Genomic DNA, 26,412 nt, shown 5'->3' on the forward strand with positions numbered 1-26,412 from the left:
TCGCAGTGGCAGACCACGTGTAACAACACCTGCACAGGATCTGTACATCACACCTGCGGGACAGGTACAGGATGGCAGCAACAACTGCCTGAGTTACACCAGGAACGCACAATCCCTCCATCAGGGCTAGGACTGTCCGCAATAGGCTGAGAGAGGCTAGACTGGGGGCTTGTAGGCCTGTTGTAATTTTTAATCCGTCATGATCTGTGGCGGTGTGTCACAGCATCATCGGTTTGAGCCTGTTGTCATTGCAGGCAATCTCAACGTTGTGCGTACAGGGATGACATCCTCCTCCCTCATGTAGTACCCTTCCTGCAGGCTCATCCTGACATGACCCTCCAGCATGACAATGCCACCAGCCATACTGCTCGTTCTGTGCGTGATTTCCTGCAAGACAGGAATGTCAGTCAAAAAGAAAGGAGGACCAAGGCACTCTTCATATAACTGATTAAAATGCCTTTATTAGTATGGCATGTTCAATAGAAACAAAGTGTTTTTTTAAACGACGCGTTTCGGCTGAATGGCCTTCGTCAGGGAGTACAAAAAAAGAGGAATACAAGGTCCTCTTTTAAACAGCTTATCAATTAGCCCTAATTCGAAGAGGGAGTGGTTACACAAACAGGAATGTCAGTGTTCTGCCATGGCCAGCGAAGAGCCCGGATCTCAATCCCATTGAGCACGTCTGGGACCTGTTGGATCAGAGGGTGAGGGCTAGGGCCATTCCCCCCTGAAATGTCCGGGAACTTGCAGGTGCCTTGGTGGAAGAGTGGGGTAGTACTTAATGCAACTGGTGGCCACACCACATACTGACTTTTATTTTTGATTTTGACCCCCCTTTGTTCAGGGACACATTATTCAATTTTTGTTAGTCACATGTCTGTGGAACTTGTTCAGTTTATGTCTCAGTTGTTGAATCTTGTTATGTACATACAATATACATATACATTGCTGAAAATAAAACGCAGTTGACAGTGAGAGGATGTTTCTTGTTTTGCCGAGTTTATCTTAGATTGTAGGACGGCTGGGGTGCTAAACATATCCCAGTTTAGGTCACCTAACAGTACAAACTCTGAAGATAGATGGGGGGCAATCAATTCACATATGGTGTCCAGGGCAAGGGTGGTCTATAACAAGTGGCAACAGTGAGAGGCTTATTTCTGGAAAAGTGGATTTTTAAAAGTAGCTCAAACTGTTTGGGCACAGACCTGGATAGTATGACAGAACGCTGCAGGCTCTCTCTGCAGTAGATTGCAACTCCGCCCCCTTTAGTGGTTCTATCTTAACAGAAAATGTTGTAGTTGGGGATGGAAATTTCAGAATTTTTGGTGGCCTTACTAAGCCAGGATTCAGACACAGCTAGGACATCAGAGTTGGCGGAGTGTGCTAAAGCAGTGAATAAAACACATTTAGGGAGGAGGCTTCTGATGTTAACATGCATGAAAACAAGGCTTTTATGGTTACAGAAGTCAACAAATGAGAGCGCCTGGGGAGTCTGTCTGATTCTGGGGGCTACAGGGCCTGGGTTAACCTCTACATCACCAGAGGAACAGAGGAGGAGTAGGATAAGGGCACTTCTCAAGGCTATAAGAGCTGGTTGTCTAGTGCGTTGGGAACAGAATAAAAGGGGCAGATTTATGGGCGTGGTAGAATAGATTCAGGGCATACTGTACAGACAAAAGTACATTATTCATACAATATAACATTTTCTATTTTGAACCCAACACCGCACATTCCTGTTGCTCACTGTCTGATGATCTGACCTGTGTGAGATGCTCAGACCAAAGGCAGCAGCTCCCTGACAACCCAGAGCGGTGTATGTTCTATGCAGATGTTCTTGGCTCCTAGGGGTTCAGCTCAGGAAAGCACGACTGGGAGGTGGAGAGAGAGAGCAATGTTGCATTACATCTGGTGAAACATGTGGCTAAAACTGTGCAAATGATTCAACAATTAATAGTGACGTACAAGCTGAACCCCTAGGAGCCAAGAACATCTGCATAGAACATACACCGCTCTGGGTTGTCAGGGAGCTGCTGCCTTTGGTCTGAGCATCTCACACAGGTCAGATCATCAGACAGTGAGCAACAGGAATGTGCGGTGTTGGGTTCAAAATAGAAAATGTTATATTGTATGAATAATGCATGTGTCATTATATTGGCCTTTCAATTAACTCCATTCATCAATATTGTAGCGACCTTAACCCAACACCTAGCGACCGGTCAAGAGGTTCAGACCTCTTGGCGTTAACGGTTAAGGTGTTGGCTTGACAGTTGCTAGTCCAGCTCGGGGCTACAATATTCTCCATTGTACTCACTATGTTAGACAATCCCCTGCATCTTCTTCCAGACTCAGAACTGCAGGTTGCCCAGGTATTTGGTCATGTCTATCAGCACTTACTGAGCCCAGCTGTGGAGTCCAGCAATCATTTGGCCTCCCTTGATAAAAATACAATAATTGGCCAATCAACGTTAAACTGGGCTGGTGCAGCAAAACACCCACCAAGTGAGGCCAGCTTGGATTTGGCTTCACCCCAATCCAATCACATCCTAAGCAAAACGTCATTTTTGTTTCTGGTCTGCTTGTGTTGATGTGCTGCAGTAGATAGTTTAGTAAATCGGCCCTTCCTAAGCCATGGATGGAGATGGGGATTTGGCCTTGCGGTTTTGATTTAAATATCTGTACAGACCAATGATTATTGCGGCGATTCTGATCTAACCATAAACTAATATGTTGTGCCACTGACCTGAGACGATTGAAGTTCAATATGTAGCCTAGCCCGTTTAGGCTCACATTAACGAGCCATTTACTTACTTGGCTTGGCTTCCTCAGTGATTTTATCCACGCACCACTACTGAGTGAACAACAGAAACCGTAGGAATTGAGAATCAGGAAAAAAACAACCATTTAGAGTTTTGTTTTCTCTCCCACCTTTGGATATATCCCTTCATCCAATAGCAGCGTCAACATCATATGAAGTAAAACATGGAAACATGGAAATCTGACAACGCAAGTTGCGGCAGGGTAGCCTAGTGGTTAGAGCGTTGGACTAGTAACCAGAAGGTTACAAGTTAAAACCTCCGAGCTGACAAGGTACAAATCTGTCGTTCTGCCCCTGAACAGGCAGTTAACCCACTGTTCCTAGGCCGTCATTGAAAATAAGAACTTGTTCTTAACTGACTTGCCTAGTTAAATAAAGGTAAAATAAAATAAAAAGTCATTACTTGTTTCTTGAGTTACCTGAAGAGGGCTTACTTCAACTAAGTTTGTTTTCAGTCTATTAATCTAAGCATATATAGCCTTGTTGATTTGATTATGTTTAAATGTTTAAGTTGAAATAGTGCTGAAATATGTAGTTGAATTTATTCCGCCACTGTGACTTGACTTTTTGGTGTCACGGCCCTATCGTATATCACCCTGAACCATTGGGTCGTAGAGCCAACAACACAATTATCAAAACATAGGTTGTAATATGGATTTTTTAGTTACTGTACTTGGCTTGGCTTCCTCAGTGATTTTACCCACGCACCACTACTGAGTGAACAACACGTGAACAATAGAAATCTTTGAAATTGAGAATCAGGAAAAAAGCGTCAACATCATATGAAGTGAAACATTTTTTTGAATCAAGGGTGGAACATGGAAATCTGACAACGCAAGTCATTACTTCTTGAGTTACCTGAAGAGGGCTTACTTCAAGCAATAGCCATTACAATATATTTAGCCTTGGAAACTCAGCACATCATATTCAACTCACAAGAGACATCAACCATAATGTTGTAGGTTATTCAGAATAATATGAGAAATATTACACATAGCAATCATAAATTAATCTCCTAAGCACTAGCATCACAGCACATACAGTGGAAGTGTTTCTTATTTTTTCCATCTGAGTGATTTGTTCAATAAATTGCACATGCTATAATATGAATAATAGTATATTCAGATTTTATAAATCCACCCACTGCTACATGTCACCATTAATGGTTTAATCATTATTACAGTATTGGCCTAGTTGTTCTCGTTCCAGCAGATCCAATATCATATGTCTCTCAGTAAAATTGCCTTTATGGGTGAAGGTGAGTGTCATGTCCAAAAGGGAGGTAACCTAGCCTAGAGGTGAGTCAGCAACCGGAGGGTTGTTAGTTCGAATCCTGGGTCCGACAGGAAAACTCTGGCGGATATGACCTTGCAACCGGAGGGTTGCTGGTATCTAATCCTATATGCCATTGCCTGCCGTTGTGCCTTTAAGCAAGGCACTAAATTCCCCACAACAACAGGTCCCCTGCACCTCTCCAAAACCTGTATGTATATGTGCATGTATATGTGTGTGTCTTTCGGAGAGGTTGGGTCAAGAGGTCAATTTCAGTTGGACCTTGTGTGGCATTGACCAATAAAGTAATTTAATCTCAAAGTCGTAGGAGGACACCTCCCCCTTTTGTAGTCCAGCTGCACTCTGATCCTCGGATAGGATTAAATGCATAGAAATATAATAAATAGATCTGGAGTCCCCATTCAAGCCAATGTTTTGTCCGTTCTATGCATTCTATTTGTACGCATTTAATCCTATCCGACAGGCAAAATCCAGATAACTTTTGAAAAACTGGGCCCTTGTATGAAAAATGCATGTCACAATAATAAACCTTTCAGTTAACTCAACATTAATATGAACATCTTAATCCATCTCACTTACTGTGTTTTACAATCTGCGTCTTTTCCCAGACTCTGAACCTCAGGTTTCCCAGGTGTTTGGCGACATCCATCAGTGCTCCTGAGACCAGCTGTGGATCCAGTCGTGTGCACTGGACATTCATGAGTTAGTGCTGCAGTGGCGTTGGATTGAGAACCTCATAGGCTGCGTTTAGAGAGAGAAAGAGATGGAGAGAATAACAGTGACACTGTGTAGCAGCTAGCCGGTAGGGCAGGTACAGGTAGAGAGAGAAAGAGAGGGAGAGAATAACAGTGACACTGTGTAGCAGCTAGCCGGTAGGGCAGGTACAGGTAGAGAGAGAAAGCGAGGGAGAGAATAACAGTGACACTGTCTGCATCCCACATTGCACGCTAATGGCAATATAGTGCACTACTTTTGACCAGGACCTTCAGGGCTCTGGTCATAAGCAGTGCGGCATTATACTGTATAAAGAACAGGGTGCCAATTGGGACACAATTCTATGTAGCAAGGAATATGTAGAGTGGAGGGCAGAGAAGGAGAGCAAGAGAGTAGCAGTGACACCGTAGCAGCTAGCAGGTAGAGAGAGCAAGGTCCCTCATTTGTATCTGCCACAGCTGATTAATGAGATCTCGTCCTCTCCCCGTTCTCTCCTGCTCCCCGTCCCCGTCCCCTCCTAGTTGTCCCTCGCGCCGCTCCTCTCCCAGGCCTCATTTACATTCGGATGGTGGGAGAGAGCGAAAGAGAAGAGTACATGGATGGTAGGGTACACCACTGACAGACAGGAGCGATGGCTCCATTTAGGGGCCCTATAGAGAGGAACACCGCAACAACACACAGTACAAGTGTGAGGGAGTACGTGTGTGTTACCAACTGAGAATTCTTCTGTACAGCCCATTGTCAGTGTGCATGTACGAGAGTAGTTTTCTGTGTGTTTAAAAGGAAAAGAGTGTGTATTGTGTTAGTTCTTGAGAGTATTCATATGTGCATTTTGTGCGTACGTGACTGTTCACCTCCCTCTGAGTGTGTATGAGTGTGTGTAGAAAGAGAGCGCAGCTTGGGTCAAGTGCAAGTGGGCCAAACTGCTGATTCATCTCAACACCTCCAGGGACTTTACATAGCTTACTGTGTTGTACACACAGGCACACACACAGGAAGTACGACCAATCAGAGCCAATCAGCCAATTAGTAGCATACATTCATGTATTTCTCTCCTTCCCTATCTGTGTCGTGGCTCTGTCGTGTTAGCCCAACATGCTGACTCATCGGATAGATTTATTTAGAGCATGTGGTTTTACAGCAGCAAAAGCAGTGTGACTATTGATACTGTAGGTAGGGAGGGAACATTGACTGGGAAGAGAATCAAATGGAGCTAGAGACGCAACAAGAACGTGTGCGGCTCACATAGACACTACTATAACATAACATTAGAACATATTTAACAAATGTATAATGTTTTAAATCAGCCACTAGATTAAATGGACTTCGCTTATTTGCATTCAGGCAACACATCTACAATTTTAAATTCTCCATTAAAAAACAAAACCCACAGCCAGGTCTCTGAACAAACCAAAAAAACACTGGTAGCATTGGTGGTCCTAATTTAGAAAAGTATTGGTTAAGGGCGCTGTACTGCAGCGCCAGCTGTGCCATCAGAGTCCTGGGTTCGCGCCCAGGCTCTGTCGTAACCGCGACCGGGAGGTCCGTGGGGCGACGCACAATTGGCCTAGCGTCGCCCGGGTTAGGGAGGGCTTGGTCGGTAGGGGTGTCCTTGTCTCATCGCGCACCAGCGACTCCTGTGGCGGGCTGGGCGCAGTGTACGCTAGCCAAGGTGGCCAGGTGCACGGTGTTTCCTCCGGCGCATTGGTGCGGCTGGCTTCCGGGTTGGATGTGCGCTGTGTTAAAGAAGCAGCGGCTTGGTTGGTTGTGTATCGGAGGACGCATGACTTTCAACCTTCGTCTCTCCCGAGCCCGTACGGGAGTTGTAGTGATGAGACAAGATAGTAGCTACTACAACAATTGGATACCACGAAATTGGGGAGAAAAAGGGGTAAAATTAAAAAAATAATAATAAAAAATAAATAAAAAAAGTACAAAAATGTAGGCGCACCAGAAAATTAGATTTTTTTTTCAATTGATTGACATAGACATACAGCCTACATTGAGCATATACACTGCTCCAAAAAAATAAAGGGAACACTAAAATAACACCCTAGATCTGAATGAATGAAATATTCTTATTAAATACTTTTTTCTTTACATAGTTGAATGTGCTGACAACAAAATCACACAAAAAGTATCAATGGAAATCAAATTTATCAACCCATGGAGGTCTGGATTTGGAGTCACACTCAAAATTAAAGTGTAAAACCACACTACAGGCTGATCCAACTTTGATGTAATGTCCTTAAAACAAGTCAAAATGAGGATCAGTAGTGTGTGTGGCCTCCACGTGCCTGTATGACCTCCCTACAACGCCTGGGCATGCTCCTAATGAGATGGCGGATGGTCTCCTGAGGGCTCTCCTCCCAGACCTGGACTAAAGCATCCGCCAACTCCTGGACAGTCTGTGGAGCAATGTGGCGTTGGTGGATGGAGCGAGACATGATGTCCCGGATGTGCTCAATTGGATTCAGGTCTGGGGAATGGGCGGGCTAGTCCATAGCATCAATGCCTTCCTCTTGCAGGAACTGCTGACACACTCCAGCCACATGAGGTCTAGCATTGTCTTGCATTAGGAGGAACTCAGGGCCAACCGCACCAGCATATGGTCTCACAAGGGGTCTGAGGATCTCATCTCAGTACCTAATGGCAGTCAGGCTACCTCTGGCGAGCACATGGAGGGCTGTGCGGCCCCTCAAAGAAATGCCACCCCACGACTGACCCACCGCCAAACCGGTCATGCTGGAGGATGTTGCAGGCAGCAGAACGTTCTCCACGGCGTCTCCAGACTCTGTCACGTCTGTCACATGTGCTCAGTGTGAACCTGCTTTCATCTGTGAAGAGCACAGGGCGTCAGTGGCAAATTTGCCAATGTTGGTGTTCTCTGGCAAATGCCAAACGTCCTGCACGGTGTTGGGCTGTAAGCACAACCACTACCTGTGGACGTCGGGCCCTCATACCACCCTCATGGAGTCTGTTTCTGACCGTTTGAGCAGACACATGCACATGTGGCCTGCTGGAGGTCCTTTTGCAGGGCTCTGGCAGTACTCCTCCTTGCACAAAGGCGGAGGTAGCGGTCCTGCTGCTGGGTTGTTGCCCTCCTACGGCCTCCTCCACGTCTCCTGATGTACTGGCCTGTCTCCTGGTAGCGCCTCCATGCTCTGGACACTACGCTGACAGACACAGCAAACCTTCTTGCCACAGCTCGCATTGATGTGCCATCCTGGATGAGCTGCACTACCTGAGCCACTTGTGTGGGTTGTAGACTCCGTCTCATGCTACCACTAGAGTGAAAGCACCGCCAGCATTCAAAAGTGACCAAAACATCAGCCAGGAAGCATAGGAACTGAGAAGTGGTCTGTGGTCACCACCTGCAGAACCACTCCTTTATTGCGGGTGTCTTGCTAATTGCCTATAATTTCCACCTGTGGTCTATTCCATTTACACAACAGCATGTGAAATTTATTGTCAATCAGTGTTGCTTCCTAAGTGGACAGTTTGATTTCACAGAAGTGTGATTGACTTGGAGTTACATTGTGTTGTTTAAGTGTTCCCTTAATTTTTTTGAGCAGTGTATAAATCCTACTTCCTACTCTCCGGAGGAAGATATCACTTTTCCTTTCTTTCTGTGTCACCAAATGTTTGCATTTACCGGTAAAGTTACCATGTTGCCAGTAGGACTGCACGATATGGGCAAAGAAATCCCATTGCAATTTTTTTACCCAAATATTGCGATTTGACTTGCGATATAGATCGAAACACCTGGGTGAACTGTTGGAATCATAGAAATAGAATGATCTATTCTAATTCCATGGTTGGTGTTGTTTGGCATGACAACAAATGAAAAAGCCAGGTAGGAGTTATGACAGGGTAGGAACCAGTGTTGTTCAGTGTTTCCCAGTGGACCCTAATCAAATTTGAATAAATGTTGCATTTAGATAATTTTTTTTAGAATACGCCATCTGATTCAGAACATGCTGTTGAGAAAAAAACATGCTGATCTACACACCACCACTGGTAACAACATGTATTAGAGCTAACGTTTGCTTTGCCCTAGCTAGTGCATTTAGCTAAATGGCATTTAGCTAGCCATTGACTGTCCAACTCGCATCAAAAACCGTGGATTGATGGCAGCCTCGGGAAACCGTAGGAGAGAAACGCTGCTTAAAAACACGGCAAGGTGACCGGAGACAATTGCATGGTTAAACAGTACATACACGGCCTAGGCAGATCGATCAAGATGGCTCGACACAAGTATAGGGACAAAGTGTAGGAGCAATTCAGCGGGTCGGATACCGCGGATACCGCAATTCAGCGGGTCGGTATGTAGCACGGGCTTCTAACAATCACAGATTACAAAAAGAAAGCCAGACACGTCGAGGACACCGACGACGCCCTACCGGACGAGCTAAACACCTTTTTCTCACACTTCAAGCATAACGAATCTGAGCGCCTGAGGACAACGACGAGACGGTCTACAGGGAGGAGGTAGGCACTCTGACGGTGTGGTGCCAGGTAAACCACCACTCCTTCAACGTCAGCAAAACATAAGAGCTGATTGTGGACTTCGGGAGGAACAGGTGCTGTGCATGCCTCCACCCTCATTTACCGCGGAGACGGTCAAAAACGTCCAAGTTCCTCGGCGTACACATATCCGAGGAGGTGAAATTTTCAAAACACACGGACACTGTGGTGAAGGCGGCATGACAGCGACTCAACATCAGGAGGCTGACGAAATTCGGCCTGTCCCGAGGGCCCTCAGTGTTCTACCGGATCACCTTCAAGCGCATACTGGTGGGCTGCATCAGCCTGGTTTGGCTACTTTAACACCGCTGACCACAAGACAATATAGAGTGTGGTATGCACAGCCGAACGCGCCATTGGGGGTGCAGACTGCCTGTCCTCCGGGACACATACAACACCAGGTGTCACAGGAAGGCCAAGAAGATCATCATGGACTTCAGCCACCCGAGCCACGGCCTGTTCTCCCCACTTCCATCCCTCAGACGCGGGCAGGACAGGAGCATCATGGCTAAAACTAAGACTGGCCAATAGCTTCTACCCCAAGACCATCAGGCGGCTGAAGACACCACTACTCAGCTACCTGCTCCCCCTGTCCCTTCCTGCCACCCAGACTTCCTACCCCCCCCCCCCCCCCCCCCCCCCCCCCCCCCCACACCAATGGACATTTATCAAGCTGAATAGACCAGTACTCCTTTTTTAAAATGGGTTTTTCAGTCACACTGGTGCTCCCAAAATAAAACTCCAGGTCACACAGCAAAAATACTGTCACATATGTAACCACATTTGTCCCACTTTAGAGCCCCACCTCCCTGGCCTGGCCTTGAGCCCAGCTGAAATGTGTTTGGCCTGCTGTTTGGTTGTTGGTGTCTAGGCTAGGCTAACAGGTTCTGTTGGATGGGAAAAGCACAGAAAACAGCACAAAGCACCAGTTTCTCCAACAGTGGGTTGGCATGGGCAGTAGACAAGAGGAGAGAGGGATGGATGGAAAGAGTTTGAGGAATGGCCAAATAAAAATATACAAAAGACCCCTAACCCAGCCAGACAGAGCCTGTCTGTGCTGTGGTTTCAGCCAAATCAGTGTCCTGCAACAGCAGCACAATAGACCAGCATGCATCCTTCCCTGCCTCCCACCCATGCCAAACCTCTGCTACTGGACAACCTCTGCTACTATCATCTCTGCCTCTTTTTCTCTTTCTCCCCATTTATTTCGCTAGATCGGTTCCTCTCTCCTTGTTCATGTCTCTGTATCAGTTCCATTCTCCTTCTCTACCTCATAGCTTCTCTTTATCCCCCTCCCTCTCTCCGTCCTTACTCCCTTTCTCTCTCTCTCCGTAACCCGATGTTGTGTAGAATGAATGGGAGGATTGGTTTAATCCAGTAAGAGTGGATTAAAGTGTCTTGTCCCAGTACGTATCGGATGCCGCTACCGCTGCTTCCTCAAGATGAGACGGAGGCAGGATTAGACAATTACTCTATTTGATTAAACAACTGCTTGATTATATTTCCCTTCAAGTCCATTTCCTTATTTCGCAGCCCCCCCCGAGTCCTCTTTGATGGATACATGAAACAAACAAATGTGTGTGAGTGAGAGTAAATGAGTGTGTGTGTGTGTTAGAGAGAGACTTGTGAGTGTGTTTGTTTTCAAGTGTGTGAGACTGTTTGTGTTTAAACAACAATGTTTGTGTGTTCATATGAGTGTGCATGTAAGCTTTTGACTGTGTGTGTGTGTCCCTTTGACTGTGTGTGTATGCATTTGTATGCCGTGTGTGCACTTGTGTCTCTCTGCGTCACACAGATCCAATACTCGGGTACTTTGATTACAAAAACAAATTAATCTTTATTCAGACGGGAGTGCCGTCATCATAAATCTCTCCAGAACACAAACATTGTATTTACAGTCCTGTAATTGGCGGGAACAAGAATAGCGCTGGCAAATCCCCTCTGGAGCAGCAGCCCTGGGTCCTGTTCATCAGGCACCAAATGTACTGAAACCTGGGAGGGACTACCTGAACATGTCAAATAAGTTATTTTTTGAATGTTCTGTTGCAATGTGTTTTACTACTTTGTGCACTAATGAATATGACCCTGTTCACCGGGGCTTTATAATACAGAGAAGCTATGCAGGCGCAGCTAGGGCTGTCCTGGAGCCCTGCCTGATTAAAAATCCAATATTATTACTACATGGGGTAATATTCAATTTGGATGCAACCTACCCCTTCATCCCTTCTCTTCTCCCTTCTCTATCTATCTCCCTCCCCCTCTCTCTCAGGTGGAAGTGCATTTGGTAGAGCAGGGGATTATGGGATGGGACCTGCTTAATGGGGTTGAGTGAGTGAGTGAGAGAGTGAGAGTGAGTGAGTGAGAGAGTGAGAGAGAGAGAGGGGGGGGGGGTAAAAAGGGAGACAGAGGTGGCTGGGTCACTGGTTCTCTGTCAAAGTAGCAGAGGTAGCACAAAAGCAAGTCAACAGTGGGTTCCAAAATGCATTCTGCACAAGTTGTTCCATTGTTGATTTTTATTAGATGTTGGCCAGAACGAAACTGTCCAGTCCAAGGAGGAGAGAGGAACTGAGTGTCCACTCTCAGTTAGCTGTTGGCCTGTCCATAGCTGATGACACACTCAAAGTCTCTGAAGCTCACGTGGCCATCACTATCCTGGTCTGCCAGCCTGTAAGAGAGACAAATAACACAGTTAGAGAAGAGGAGGAAAGGGGCGGGGAGGAGATGGGAGAGGAGATGAGGGGAGAAAAGAGGAGGATAGAAGGAGGAGAGAAGAAGCATACGTCTCTGTGGTAAGAAGCAGCCAGTTGTCCAAAGTTGGTTTTTATTCTCTACCCTTGGAGAGCACAGCTAGTCAGCCACGTTACAGCCAAGCGCTGGCACACTGGCTCCTAGCACCACAGGCTGCAGGTGTTTTACAATGGCTCTATTACTCTGTTCTATATCCATAAAATAGCAGTTCTACAAACACACTGAAACACACGCGCACTGTAAACACACACACACACACACAAACTGCATGAGCACAAACACACACAGACATACACACACTATCACACTAGAGGATGAGCCACTCCACTCCAGAGCCAGTGTATGAAGAAGTCGCCACAGCAAATTGAATCATGTCAATGGAGAAATTACAGTACAATAGACCTGACTCTCGCTCTATTTCGTTCTTCACATCTCTCATCCCCTCCCTGGCGCTCTCTCTCTCCTCCATGTCGCTCTGCCACACACACCTTCTCTCCCTCTGTGTGTGATCTCTCCATTCCTTGGCTGTGCAGAGTGTGCGTGTAAACACAGCAGCTGTGTGGAGATGAGGATCAACGGGAAGGAGAATTAGAGCAGCATTAAACAGCCAGCCAGTGGAAAATCACACTTCCTCCTCCTTCCTGTGTCTCATCGTCTCGCTCTACTAACCAAAGCTCTAACGGGCGCTCTAAATGAGAGCACTGTGAGGATCCAATTTGGACTCGACTGCAGGGGGTCTATCTGTATTGTAGAAGAGGGTTAGATAGTGTGACACCCCCATTCACAGCCCATTTATCACTCCTCCACCGCACCCTCCCACCACCAGGGATGTAGTGGAGGCTGAACAAACAAAACCCTGTCCTCCTAGGCACCTTATTTCCCAAAATAACTGGTGGACCTACTGTATACCTGCAACAGCTACTCTGTGAATACAGGGTTTCCCAAACTTGGTCCTGGGGACCCCAGGGGATGCACATTTAGGTTTTCCCCCAAGCACTCCACTACACAGCGGATTAGTGAGGAGTTGATTATTTTAATCTGGTGTGTGGGAGCTAGGGCAAAAACAACTAAACGTGCACCACCTGGGGTCTCCAGGACAGAGCTTTTGGAAACGCTGCGCATCCCTCTTCACCCACTCGTTTCCCTCAAGCCCTCTAAGCTCTGCTAAGAGTGTCTAGAACTGTCTACTATGGTTTAGTAAAGACTCTCTGAATCCCTGCGGGAGAGCAAGAAAGACGATAAGAAAAAGTGACAAAGAGAGGGAGAGAGAGGAGAGAGAGAAAGTGATATGGAAAGACAGCGAGAGAAAGAGAGAGATTGCTATGGAAAGAAGACAAAACAGGGGATACTGATAGACAAAGATGATGAGGGTGAGCCCGGATAACAACACTAAGAGACCACTTTATGTAGCATTAGATGGAAGACGATCATGACTTAATGCCTGCGTGCTGCTTGTGTGTTTGGGTATGAGTGTGTGTAAATATATATATATATATATATATATATATGAGTGTGTCATTTAAACAAACCACTTACACAGTGACATTTAAACTGACAGAAGCTACGACCACAATCAAGAACGTACCATTAGGACGTGATTAGTGTGTATATAATCACACATTTGGAATGTGTGTGTGTGTGTGTGTGTGTGTGTGTGTTGACAGTCTAATTAAGGCCTGACACTGACCGTCTTTGAAACCCTGTGTTGTACTGACAGCTATGAAATTACCATTACTGCTCAGGCTGTCAAACACAGACTGATAGTGGGTCAGAGAGAGGGGGATGGAAAGGGAAGGGAGAAAGGGGGCTGGATGGAGAGGGGAAACAGAGTTGGAAGGAGATAGAGAGAAGGGCGGGGGGTGGAGGGAAATGTGGTGAAAGAGTGGGATGGGGAGGGAGAGTTGAAGAGAGTGAGACGAAAAAGGTGATGTGAAAGTCAACTCCTAGAGGGCAACAGTCTGCTGCTTTTCATACTTTCCTTTTAATTAGTGAAACCAGGTGTGTGAACTCCCTAGTCAACCAGTGACATTAAGTGATCAACTAAGTGCCAGAGGGAGAGGAGAGAGGAGACCCACCTGACAGACCCTGTAGAGTAGCTCCTGGAGGACTTCCAGCTTGATACCATCCCTGCTCTAAGTGGTATGAACCTGGGCCTGTGGGAGGGGCTGAATATGTCTCACTCACTCACTGCAGTCAGCTTCCACAAGGGGAGAAAGACAGCAACTCTCAGGGGCCAGTGGAACAAGCAGGCTATGACATCATCAGCATGCACCGGAGGCCCAGGAGCATTAATCACAGTATTCTCATTGCTCTAAAACAGGATGGGCAACTCCAGTCGTCGGGGCTGGAGTGGTGTCTCACTTTCCCCCCAAACCCGAGCAAACACAGCAGATCAAACTAATTGCATTCTAAACCAAAGATCGTGTTTTGTTGATTATTGGAGTCAGGTGTGTTAGTTGGGGCAGACTTGTGACACCAGTCAGCCCCCCGGGGACTGGAGTTGGCCATCTCTGCTCTAAAGACACACACTGATCGCGCACACAAAGCCCCCCCCCACACACACACACACACACAAAGCACACAAACACACCATGTGCATAAAAAGAGAGCATGCCCCCCCCAAAAAAAACTGTTTAAACTCCGTCAATGTTGAATAGAGCGGACACACAGTGGTCCAACACTGTCTACAAAGAAAAAGAGAGAGAAATAAAGACTGCTCAGTAGTTGACTGTTCATTCAGTCCATTACAACTGGTTACACCAGACGGATCCATTCATACCTAATTACATTATCAGTGTGTGGCAGCTGTGTGTGTGTGGAACCCCAATCGGGATATTGATGCTCTCATGAGAGCATCTGCCCCAGTTTCTGCCTGTGCATCGCAACACACACACAAGCAAGCACACAAAGACACACAGACTTATGGCGTGCAGGAGCCCAGGGTTCCAACCTAGTCAGTCAGTAACTGCCAAAATAAAGGAAACACCAAAATAAAGTGTCTTAATTAGTGATGCACTTGAAATGGTAGCAGCAGAATGACAACCAGCACATTCATGCAGTACGACTTTCCTCAGTACAAAATCCTCGACGACTGTGCCCACTGTGCTGTCAGACTCAGCATGCTCATGGGGCTGAAATCGCTGGTCCAAATGTCAGTCGTGAAGCTAATATCAGTGACACTATTACTGTGTAACTCCGGTAGGGGAACATCTGAAAAATAATGCACTTGGTAGTGTGTACCTGTGCTCGACCAGTCAGCGAAAGCCAACATCACCCACGAAAGAGAACGGTTGATTGTCAAGGGCATGAATTCCATTATCTTGGCATTAATGGAGTTCACCTTTGAGTTGTCTCGCTGAAATTGTCTTACTCTTTCAAATGACTGCTCGACTTGTTGACTGCTCGATCCACACAGCAGACATTGTGGGCTAGGTTAGGAATGTGTTGTTGCACATGCGCTACATTTTACATGGCATCATTATGTCACCTACCTACGTTATATAGGTATGCACGTCAGCTTTGACATCGGTTTTGCACATCGGCGTTAAACTAGACATTGGGCCGATGCCAATGTTGCCATTTTTGGCTAATATCGTCCGATTCCGATATGTTCACTGATATATTGTCCATCCCTAGTCCTAACAGGGCCTTGGGCCACCATGAGCTGCCAGAACAGCTTCAATGCACATTGGCATTGATTCTAAGTGTCTGGAACTCTATTGGAAGGATGCGACACCATTGGGGGGAGGGGGGGTTCTATAATATAACAAAGTATATCATTGCCCTTTTAAGACGCCATTGCCCCCTTTAAGAGCAGCTGCCCCTAAACCATGCTTGAAACTCAGGTTGTAAATTCATTTTTAAAACAATGCCATACACACAATTGTAGGAGGCCTTTTTAACAAAGGCCAAAGGTGTTTGTGTTTTGCCTAGATTGCATTAAGAAATGTTGCACATTGGTAAGCACTGGAAAGTATAAGCTTTGAATTACACTGAACAAAAATATAAACGCAACATGTAAAGTGTTGATCCCATGAGCTGAAATAAAAGATCCCAGAACTTTAATGTGCTTTAATAACAAACATGTATGTTATCTGTAAACACAAATAATAGTTAAAAAAATACGAGCCTAGTTGGTTTAGACATGGGAAAAGTCTGGAACCTTTCCGCTAGCCATGTTTGGCTGAGATAATGGATGGGCTGGACGTGCCGAGATGAGTTTGGATTCGTCTGGCATGTAGTACGCTTCTGTCTATAACATGAGCTGCTCAGTATGTGTAGCTAATCCTTTCTAACGCAGCTTTTTTGACAGATATCACGAAGAACTGCAAGAAACACATCTCCGGATTACATCCTCAAACTAAGTGCAACCATGGCATTCGTGACATAGAGGGGAAAAGCGTTCATCCATGTCTACGAGTAAGAGAGTCTAGCTAGCTACATTTTCAGATATTATACATTTCTGTTTTGTCAGAGAGTCAAATTCATTGCAAGTTAAAGCGTACTGTTAGATAGCTCGCTAATGTTAGCTGGCTGGCTTGCTAGCAAATGTTACGTGTATAATTTGTGTAGTAATATTATTCGTATCCCAGAGCCATTTGCATTTCTAGTTATAGCCTAATATTAGCTAGCTAGGTAACATATAACCTAGTTGGTTAGCTTTAGCCACCTGTAGATTCATATAGGATATTAACGTTATGAGTTGGGATTATGGTTCATTGTTTAGCTAGCTAGCTACATGTCTAAACAAAAGACTCCACTATGCAAGTAACCATTTCCCTTTACCGTTTATACCTTCTGCAGGTGACAAATAAAACGTGATTTAAATTTATATAGTGTGTGTTTACCAGAGATGGTAATGTGACAAACAACATGACCTGCACCAAAGTCCAATTGTGGCTATATCCAGGAAAGCCAAAATTCCAAAAGCTGGGCCTAAAATAGCGTATTAGAGATCATACAAAAGATCTTGCTGTGAGTCTTAAGTGGATGATGTTAAAAATATTTATTGGTCTGACGTGATTAATAAGGAGCATCCAGACGCTGCACTTGATGAATTTATGAAATTCCTTCTTCCAAGTATTGATAAACATGCACATGTTAAGAAACGGACTGTTAGAACTGTTAAGGCTCAATGGATTGATGAGGAATTGAAAAACTGTATGGTTGAAAGAGATTGGGCAAAAGGAGTGGCTAATAAGTCTGGCTGCACATTTGACTGGCTTACTACAAATTGAGAAATGATGTGACTAAACTCAACAAAAAGAATAAGAAGCTGTATTATGAAGGCAACATCAATAATATAAAGAATGACGGAAAAAAAACTTGAGTACTTTAAATGAAATTATGGGCAGAAAGACAAATTCAACTCATCAAACCATTTTGATGTTGCCAAATATTTTAACGATTATTTAATTGGCAAAGTGGGCAAACTTAGGCAACAAATGGCAACAACGAACATCCATCATCCTCATGCATAGAAATAAAAAAAACAATGAAAGAAAAGTTAAGTTAAGTGTGGGAAAGGTGGGGCAATTACTGCTATCGATCAACAATGACAAACCTCCTGGCATTGACAGCTACTGAAAATGGTAGCTGACTCTGTAGCCGCTCATATCTGTCATAGCTTAAATCTGAGCCTAGAGAAAAGTCTTTGTCAACAGGCCTGGAGGGAAGCCAAAGTCATTCCGTTATCCAAGAGTGGTAAAGAGGCCTTTACTGGTTCTAACAACAGACCTATCAGCTTGCTGCCAGATCTTAGCAAACTGTACAATCCTACTTCTCTGTAAACAAATTAACAACAGACTTTCAGCATGCTTATATGTACATGTACTGCACTGACACAAATGAATGATGATTGGTTGAAAGAAATTGATAACAAGAAGATTGTGGGAAATGCACTGCTAGATTTCAGTGCAGCCTTTGATATTATTGACGATAACCAGTTGTTGCGAAAACATACACTACCGTTCAAAAGTTTGGGGTCACATAGAAATGTTCTTGTTTCTGAAAGAAAAGCAAATTTGTTTCCCATTAAAATAACATCAAATTGGTCAGAAATACAGTGTAGACATTGTTAATGTTGTAAATGACTATTGTAGCTGGAAACGGCAGATTTTTTAAATTGAATATCTACATAGGCGTACAGAGGCCCATTATCAGCAACCATCACTCCTGTGTTCCAATGGCACGTTGTGTTAGCTAATCCAAGTTTATAATTTTAAAAAGCTAATTGATCATTAGAGAACCCTTTTGCAATTATGTTAGCATAGCTGAAAACTGTTATTCTGATTAAAGAAGCAATAAAATTGGCCTTCTTTAGACTAGTTGACTATCTGGAGCATCAGCAATTGTGGATTCGATTACAGACTCAAAATGGCTCAGTCTATTCTTGTTCTGAGAAAGGAAGGCTATTCCATGCGAGAAATTGCCAAGAAACTGAAGATCTCGTACAACGCTGTGTACTACTCCCTTCACAGAACAGCGAAAACTGTCTCTAAGAATAGAAAGAGGAGTGGGAGGCCCCGGTGCACAACTGAGCAAAAGGACAAGTACATTAGAGTGTGTAGTTTGAGAAACAGACGCCTCACAAGTCCTCAACTGGCAGCTTCATTAAATAGTACCCGCAAAACACCAGTCTCAACGTCAACAGTGAAGAGGCGTCTCCGGGATGCTGGCCTTCTAGGCAGAGTTGCAAAGAAAAAAACCATCTCAGACTGGCCAATAAAAATAAAAGATTAAGATTGGCAAAAGAACAGACACTGGGCAGAGGGAGATTGGAAAAAAAAGCGTTACGGACGGAGGAATCTAAGTTCGTGGTGTTCGGTATCACAAAGAAGAACATTGAGACACTGAAAAAATAAAAAGTTATTTGGAGGAGTGCTTGACGCCATCTGTCAAACATGGTGGAGGCAATGTGATGGTCTGGGGGAGCTTTGGTAGTGGTAAAGTTAGAGTTTTGTACAGGGTAAAAGGGATCTTGAAGAAGGAAGGCTATCACTCCATTTTGCAACGCCATGCCATACCCTGAGGACGGTGCTTAATTGGAGCCAATTTACTTAATTGGAGCCCAAAAAAAAATCATTATTTATAACCTTGTCAACATCTTGACTATGTTTCCTATTCATTTTGCAACTCATTTCATGCATGTTTCATGGAAAACAAGGACATTTCTAAGTGACCCCAAACTTTGAACGGTAGTGTATGTGTTATGGCTTTTCAACCTCAGCTCTGAATCCATGATAGAGGGTTTTGTTTAATGGAAGCTTCTCTAATGTCAAACATGTAAAGTGTGGTGTACCGCAGGGCCGCTCTCTAGGCCCTCTACTCTTTTCTATTTTTACCAATGAACTATCACTGGCATTAAACGAAGCATGTGTGTCAATGAATGCTGTTGATTCAATCATATACGCATCAGTAAACCACAGCTAATGAAGTCACTGCAACCCTTAAAAAGAGTTGCAGTCTGTTTTGGAATGGGTGGCCAGTAATAAACTGGTCCTGAACATCTCTAAAACTAAGAGCATTGTATTTGGTACAAACAATTTCCTACGTTCTAGACCTCAGCTGAATCTGGTAATGAATGGTGTTGCTTTTGAACAAGTTGAGGAGACTAAATTATTTGGTGTTACCTTAGATTGTAAACTGTCATGGACAAAACATATATATTCACTGATTGTAAAGATGGGGAGAGGTCTGTCAGTATTTAAGAGATGCTCTGCTTTTTTGACACCATACTCCAAAAAGCAAGTCCTGCAGGCTGTAGTTTGGTCTTATCTTGATTATTGTCAGGTCGTGTGGTTGAGTGCTGCAAGGAAAGATCTAGTTAAGCTGCAGCTTGCCCAGAACAGAGCGGCACGTCTTGCTCTTCATTGTAATCAGAGGTTAATATTAATACTACATGCCAGTCTCCAAGAGTTGACGAGAAACTGACTGCATCACTTCTCCTTTTTATAAGAAACATTGTGTTAAATTCAACATTGTTTGCATAGTCAACTTACACACAGCTCTGACACACACACTTACCCCACCAGACATGCCACCAGGGGTCTTTTCACAGTCCCCAAATGCAGAAAAAATTAAAGAAAGCATAAAGTATTATATAGAGCCATTACTGCACGGAAGTCCCATCTCAACAGCAAACCTGGTTGAAAAAAACAGATAAAGCAACACCTCACAGCACAACGCCTCTCACCTATTTCACCTAGATAGCTTGTGTGTATGTATTGATATGTAGGCTGTGTGTGCCTTTAGTTTGATGCAGTTCTGTCCTTGTCTATGAAAGTTCTGTATTATGTCATGTTTCATGTTTTGTGGGGACACCAGGAAGAGTAGCTGCTGCTTTTGTAACAGCTAATGGGGATCCTCAGAAAAATATTATTTTAAATAATGATCTTGTTGTGAGTTTATTTTCCTGTTATAATGAATAGAAATGAGCTAAAGTTAAGATGTTGTCAGCTATGGTCATTATTTGAACTGGCTAGCCAGCTAACTTAACATTAGCAAGCAAGCTAGAAACTAACCAAAAAAATGGTTTAGAAAGTTGCTTTTAGTTGCCTGGTTTGCTAGATTGACATATACTAAATACATTTTTAAACGGATGGGTTTACTGATGTTATGCTATTTGGACCACCAAGCTGCGGATGTCATGTAGCCTGTCGTTTTTGTGTTTATACTTTTTCATAAAGACAAATTTGATTGCGGACAACAATAGAATGTTCATGATGTCATGGACTGTATACAGACATGCCGATAGACGTGGTATAAAGCAGCCTTTAGTCTTGAAATCGTTGGTTGTTTAGTACACTACCGTACTCTCTGTTTAGCACATTGCCTTACATGTGAACACTTAAAAGATGTGGGGCTAAGGCTTAAGAGGGTGTGAACGATGTTGAATGGGCGTGGACAAAGAGCAATGATATACCATGTTTTAGCTCTGAGCTACTTTTATCCAATGTAAAAAACACCAACTGAAATTTTGCTACACAAGACCGAATTGAGCCGGTCGGTCCTATTTTCCATAGGCACAAAATACCTATTTCTCTCAAATTTTCTACACAAATGTGTTTTTCCATCCCTGTTAGTGAGCATTTCTCTTTTGCCAAGATAATCCATCCACCTGACAGGTGTGGCATATCAAGAAGGTGATTAAACAGCATTATCATTACACAGGCCACTAAAATGTGCAGTTGGCAAACAGCACGTCACAGATGTATCAATTTTTGAAGGAGGATGCAATTGGCATGCTGACTAGAGGAACATCCACCAGAGCTGTTTCCAAAATTGGAATGTTAATTTCTCTACCATAAGCCGTCGTCAATTTAGAAAATTTGGCAGTACTTCCAACCAGCCTCACAGCCTCAGACCACGTGTATGGCGGTGTGTTGGTTACCCGTTTGCTGATGTCAACATTGTGAACAGTGCCCCATGGTGGCGGAGGGGTTATGGTATGGGCAGGCATAAACTATGGACAACGAACACAATTGCATTTTATCGATGGCAATTTGAATGCAAAGAGATATTGTGATGAGATCTTGAAGCCAATTGTCGTGCCATTCATCCTCCACCGTCACCTCATGTTCTTGTCGCAAGAATCTGTACACAATTCCTGTAAACTGAAAATGTCCCAGTTCTCTTATGGCTTGCATACTCACCAGACATGTCACACATTGAGCATGTTTGGTATGCTCTGGATTTATGTGTATGACAGCGTGTTCCAGTTTTTGCCAATATCCAGCAACATTGCACTGCCATTGAAGAGTGGGACAGCATTCCAGAGTCCACAATCAACAGCCTGACCAACTCTGTATCGAAGGAGAGGTGTTGCGCTGCATGAGGCAAATGGTGGTCACATCAGATACTGACTGGATTACTGATCCACACCCCTACTTTTTTTTTTTTAAGGTATCTGTGACCAACAGATGCATATCCGTGTTCCCAGTCATGTGAAATCCATAGATTAGGGCCTAATAAATGTATTTCAATTGACTGATTTCCTTATATGAACTGTAACTCAATACAATCTTGGAAATTGTTGCATGTTAAGTTTATATTTTTGTTCAGTATACTTTGCCAGCAGGTACAGTAGGCTACACACCAGTGTTTGAGTTGAGCTCATTATAGAATATTTCATTATTAATATTTAAATATTTAATTCCCTTCATCAGAACATCAGGGTGTCAGCAACAATAATGCATGTCAGTTCAGTGCACACAGCGTAACAGAGAAAATAATATATTTGAGAATACATTTATTTGGGAATTTATTTCGTAGAACAGACATGCTTCTGTATTAGGCTATACTGTATCATCTCCAAACCAGCCACCAGAGATTTTTTGTTGTGGATCTACATGGATCTCAAAAACGACCTCTCCAGAATCCAATGACAGAGAACTGCAAAGTCACTGAGATATCTTTTTTTAGCCACGGTAGCCAAAATAATGGGCAACTGGGCATTTTTATTGCAAAATGAGATGTTAATTGCTTAATTAACTCAGGAACCACACCTGTGTGGAAGCACCTGCTTTCAATATTCTTTGATTAAATGAGGGATACAATGACAAAAAAATCCCAATGAAATATATTAACCCCCACTTTGCAACACAACAAAATGTGAAAAAAATCCAAGGGGGGTGAATATCAAATCCAATCAAATGTTATTTGTCACATGCCGAATACAACAGGTGTTTACTTACACGCCCTTAACTGCATTGTTGGTTAAGAAAGTAGTTGCTAAAATAAACTGAAGTAAAAATTATTAATTAATTAAAGGGCATACAGTAGCACTTAGTGTAATCTCTGAACACACTGTCTGCAGTATGTGTGTAATCCCATAGCTGCTTAAAATGAGAATAAGGCAGGAAGTATAAACCTCTTGTTTCCTTACATGACATCACAGATTAGGAGAAAAGATAGGGAAGGTGTGGGGATGGATAGAAGGATATGTGCCTGGGTAGCAACAGTTTGTGTGTGTGTGTGTGTGTGTGTGCACAAAAGGAGTACACTCTAAGGTGGGTAGGGAGATACTGCTGGCCCTGTAATATGAACGCAGAGGAGGAATCAGCCCCCTGCCGCCAGTGAAATGACCCACCCCTGGAGGCCATGCTCTAAAAAGGGGGCTGCCCGGCTTTCTCTAGCCCAGGAGACAGGCCCCTGCCTGGGATGTGTCTGGGGAGAGGCAGGGGGGCGCCTGGGTCTCACACAGACTCCATTACTAACTCATTTCACTCACCTGGGGGGGTGGGGGAGGACGACGACATCAAATCACACACATAAAGAAGATGAGGCAAAGGAGGGAGATACAAAGTGAGAGAGGAGGGATGGAGAGTAGAGGGAGAGAGTCAGAATCACTGAGCAGTGAAGAAATACTTTCGCAAGCACACACGCACACACTCTCACTCTCTCTATTCCAATCAGAGGGGACCGGTGCCACTGTGCACATCATACGTTGTTCAGCTCCTGCTAACACAAACAGCTCCATGGGTACCCACAATCTATCAGTGTGGGGGCAAGCCTCTCTGATCAAATGAGAAATATACTCTGAAACAGCCAAGAAGTGAATGGGGGATGAGAGGAAAGGGGGGTACGTTACTCTCTTTGTACCCTAAAACACATCTCTATGCCTCCTCGCTGAAACCGTTTCCTTTGTCACAGTCTGAAGGATGAAAAGCCTTCATCTTCACCCACACACACACACACAGGAGGATGAAAGACCTTCCTATTCTCCGTTGGGCCCTACAGACCCCAAAGGAGGCCTGTCTGTCACATTTGGTTGGAACCAATGTTCCTTCTAAGCTGCGTCCGTGCAGCTCCCTGGGACTGCCGAGCAGAAATATCAATCCACAGAGAGAAGCACGAGATTGAACTTCACTCAACTTTCGAGAACAGTGGTCACCAACCGGTCGATGGCAATCGACATTCCTAGCATTCCTAGTCGATCACAAAACATTTCTGAACAAACCCTAAACAATAAAGCCTTTTCTTCCATTTTTTTAAAATGTATTTGTCATTGTCACACCTGCTCCTGCTCCCAATCCTCCTCCCTGGCACTCGAAGGCACCAGGCTCCCCAGCATTACGCACTCCTGCCACCATCAGTACGCACACCTGCCTTACCCCGTCACGTGCATCAGCGATTATTGGACTCACCTGGACTCAATCACCTGGGTCATTACCTCCCCTATATCTGTCTGTTCCCAAGCTCTGTTCCCTGCTTCAGGCTTAATGTTTGTTTGTCTTTGCATACGGTCTCTGTCCTGTTTGATGTCTGTTCCATATTAAATGTTCTACTCCCCGTACCTGCTTCTCATCTCCAGTGTCGGTCATTACAGTCATGGGCTGTTGGTAGTAGGTGCACCCTTGTAGGCAAACTGTTGCCATTTTGAGCCATTTCATGTGTATGAAGGTAAACTCTGCCTTCCTGGCGGGCCCAGAGATAAAATCAAGTGCACTATAGGCCTAACGCTGACCAATCGGATAGCTCAGATTACCGTGTCTGCAGTAACGTAGCAGGCATAAGAAATCTACAGCAAAGTTAATACTGTGAGATTTCAACATGTTTAAAACCATGACTAGAGAGAGACAGTCTACAAATACAGCAAAGCGCTGCTGTTTTTTTCTTACTCAGCACTGTCAACACTTTGAAGTCAACACCTTTATAAGCCATACATTTCTATGGCCTGAACAACAATGCATTATCATTGTTATCATTGCTACAGTAGTTTTTAATTGGTTAATGTTGCATAGGCGTACATTTTTTAAGTCATGTTAAAATAAAAAAAAGATCTCGGCTTGCATTTTGACTCAGAAAGTGATTTTGACTCAGAAAAGGTTGGTGACCACTGTTCTAGAGTTTTCCCTGTTAACACTATTCACATTTCCCTTTACTGTGGCAATTGTGGTCGAATCAACACTTTCAACACACTGAAATATTAACTATGCAAGAGATGTTGTTGTAGGTAGAACACAGAGTATAATTTTATTGCATTGACACGCACTACTCAGTCCGTACTCTACACAGACCGGTGAAGCATAAACAAATGAGAGCTGCAGTAGGCCTATATGCAAATAGAACATTGCCATATATGGATCAGTGTAATTTACTTTGAACTGGACTGTGTTCACAGCATGAGCGGTTCTGAGTAGATGCGCTTGTTTTGAGATCAAAGCGAGGTGCATGTAGCCACGTGTACACATTTTGTTCATATCCTTTGCTAGCTAGTGAGTTCTTTCTTAAATTTATAATACATTTTCAACAATTTCTAAAAACACTTTTTATTATGGGGTATTGTGAGTAGATGAATGAGTCAGGTAAACAGCTTTTTATTTTATTTTAAAGGGGCAGTGTTGTATTTTGAGACAGCTTATTCAAGACTAAGTAGACAATAGGCAGAGGAGAGCATAATTTGTCTGATTCTCTGTAATAATGGTATGGGAATAATAATGCATTTTATTTTGTAAAGTGGTTTCTTGCATTAAAACAACAACTTTTTCAGTCACCTACTTGTTAGAAGGACAAGTGGATAAACAGGTTAATGTCAAACCCTGCATGTTTTTTTCCCAAAAGTCTCATGGAATGCAGGCCTACATTGAACACCACACATTTGCAGCTACTGTAGGCTGAATGATTGAAATAATCTAGCTATTCTATGTTATAGGATGCATTTTCTCAGCAGACCTAAAATACTTGTGTGTGTGTGTGTGTTCCTGGATGTGTTTAACTATGCTTGTGGGGACCAGAACAAACATTTTACCAACTGGGGAGATTATATTAATCCCCACTTGTTACGGATTTCCTCTTAGTCTGAGGAGGAGTAAGGATCGGACCAAAGCGCAGCGTGGTAAGTGTTCATGATGATTTTTAATTCAAACTCAGAACACTAAACAGAAAATAACAACGTGAATTTACAAAACCGAAACAGTACCGTGTGGCCAAAACACTCACACGGAAACAAACACCCACAAACCAAAAGTGAAACCCAGGCTACCTAAGTATAATTCTCAATCAGAGACAACTAACGACACCTGCCTCTGATTGAGAACCATACTAGGCCGAACACAAAAACCAACATAGAAAAACAAACATAGACTGCCCACCCCAACTCACGCCCTGACCATACTAAAACAAATAATAAAATAACAGAACTATGGTCAGAACGTGACACCACTAGAATTAGGTTTAGAATTAGGTTTAGTTTTAGGGTTAGGGGTTAAGGGTTAAGGAAAATAGGATTTTGAATGGGACTGAATTGTGTGTCCCCACAAAGTTACAATGGGGCAAAAAAGTATTTAGTCAGCCACCAATTGTGCAAGTAATTT

At 43.9% G+C, this 26,412-nt stretch overlaps 1 protein-coding gene across 1 annotated transcript in view; it reads right to left on the minus strand.

The window, feature by feature from the left end:
- Positions 1-11,161: 11,161 nt before the first annotated feature.
- The window catches only part of LOC139374957 (EF-hand calcium binding domain 11), a 75,964-nt gene continuing 60,713 nt past the window's right edge, over positions 11,162-26,412 (minus strand). Inside the window, exon 6 of the mRNA XM_071116238.1 lies at positions 11,162-12,014. Within this exon, the coding sequence (XP_070972339.1) occupies positions 11,933-12,014 (82 nt within the window). The 3' untranslated portion in view covers positions 11,162-11,932. The remainder of the gene's footprint in view (positions 12,015-26,412) is intronic.

This window comes from Oncorhynchus clarkii, chromosome 19, assembly GCF_045791955.1.
Source record: "Oncorhynchus clarkii lewisi isolate Uvic-CL-2024 chromosome 19, UVic_Ocla_1.0, whole genome shotgun sequence".
Taxonomy (NCBI): domain Eukaryota; kingdom Metazoa; phylum Chordata; class Actinopteri; order Salmoniformes; family Salmonidae; genus Oncorhynchus; species Oncorhynchus clarkii.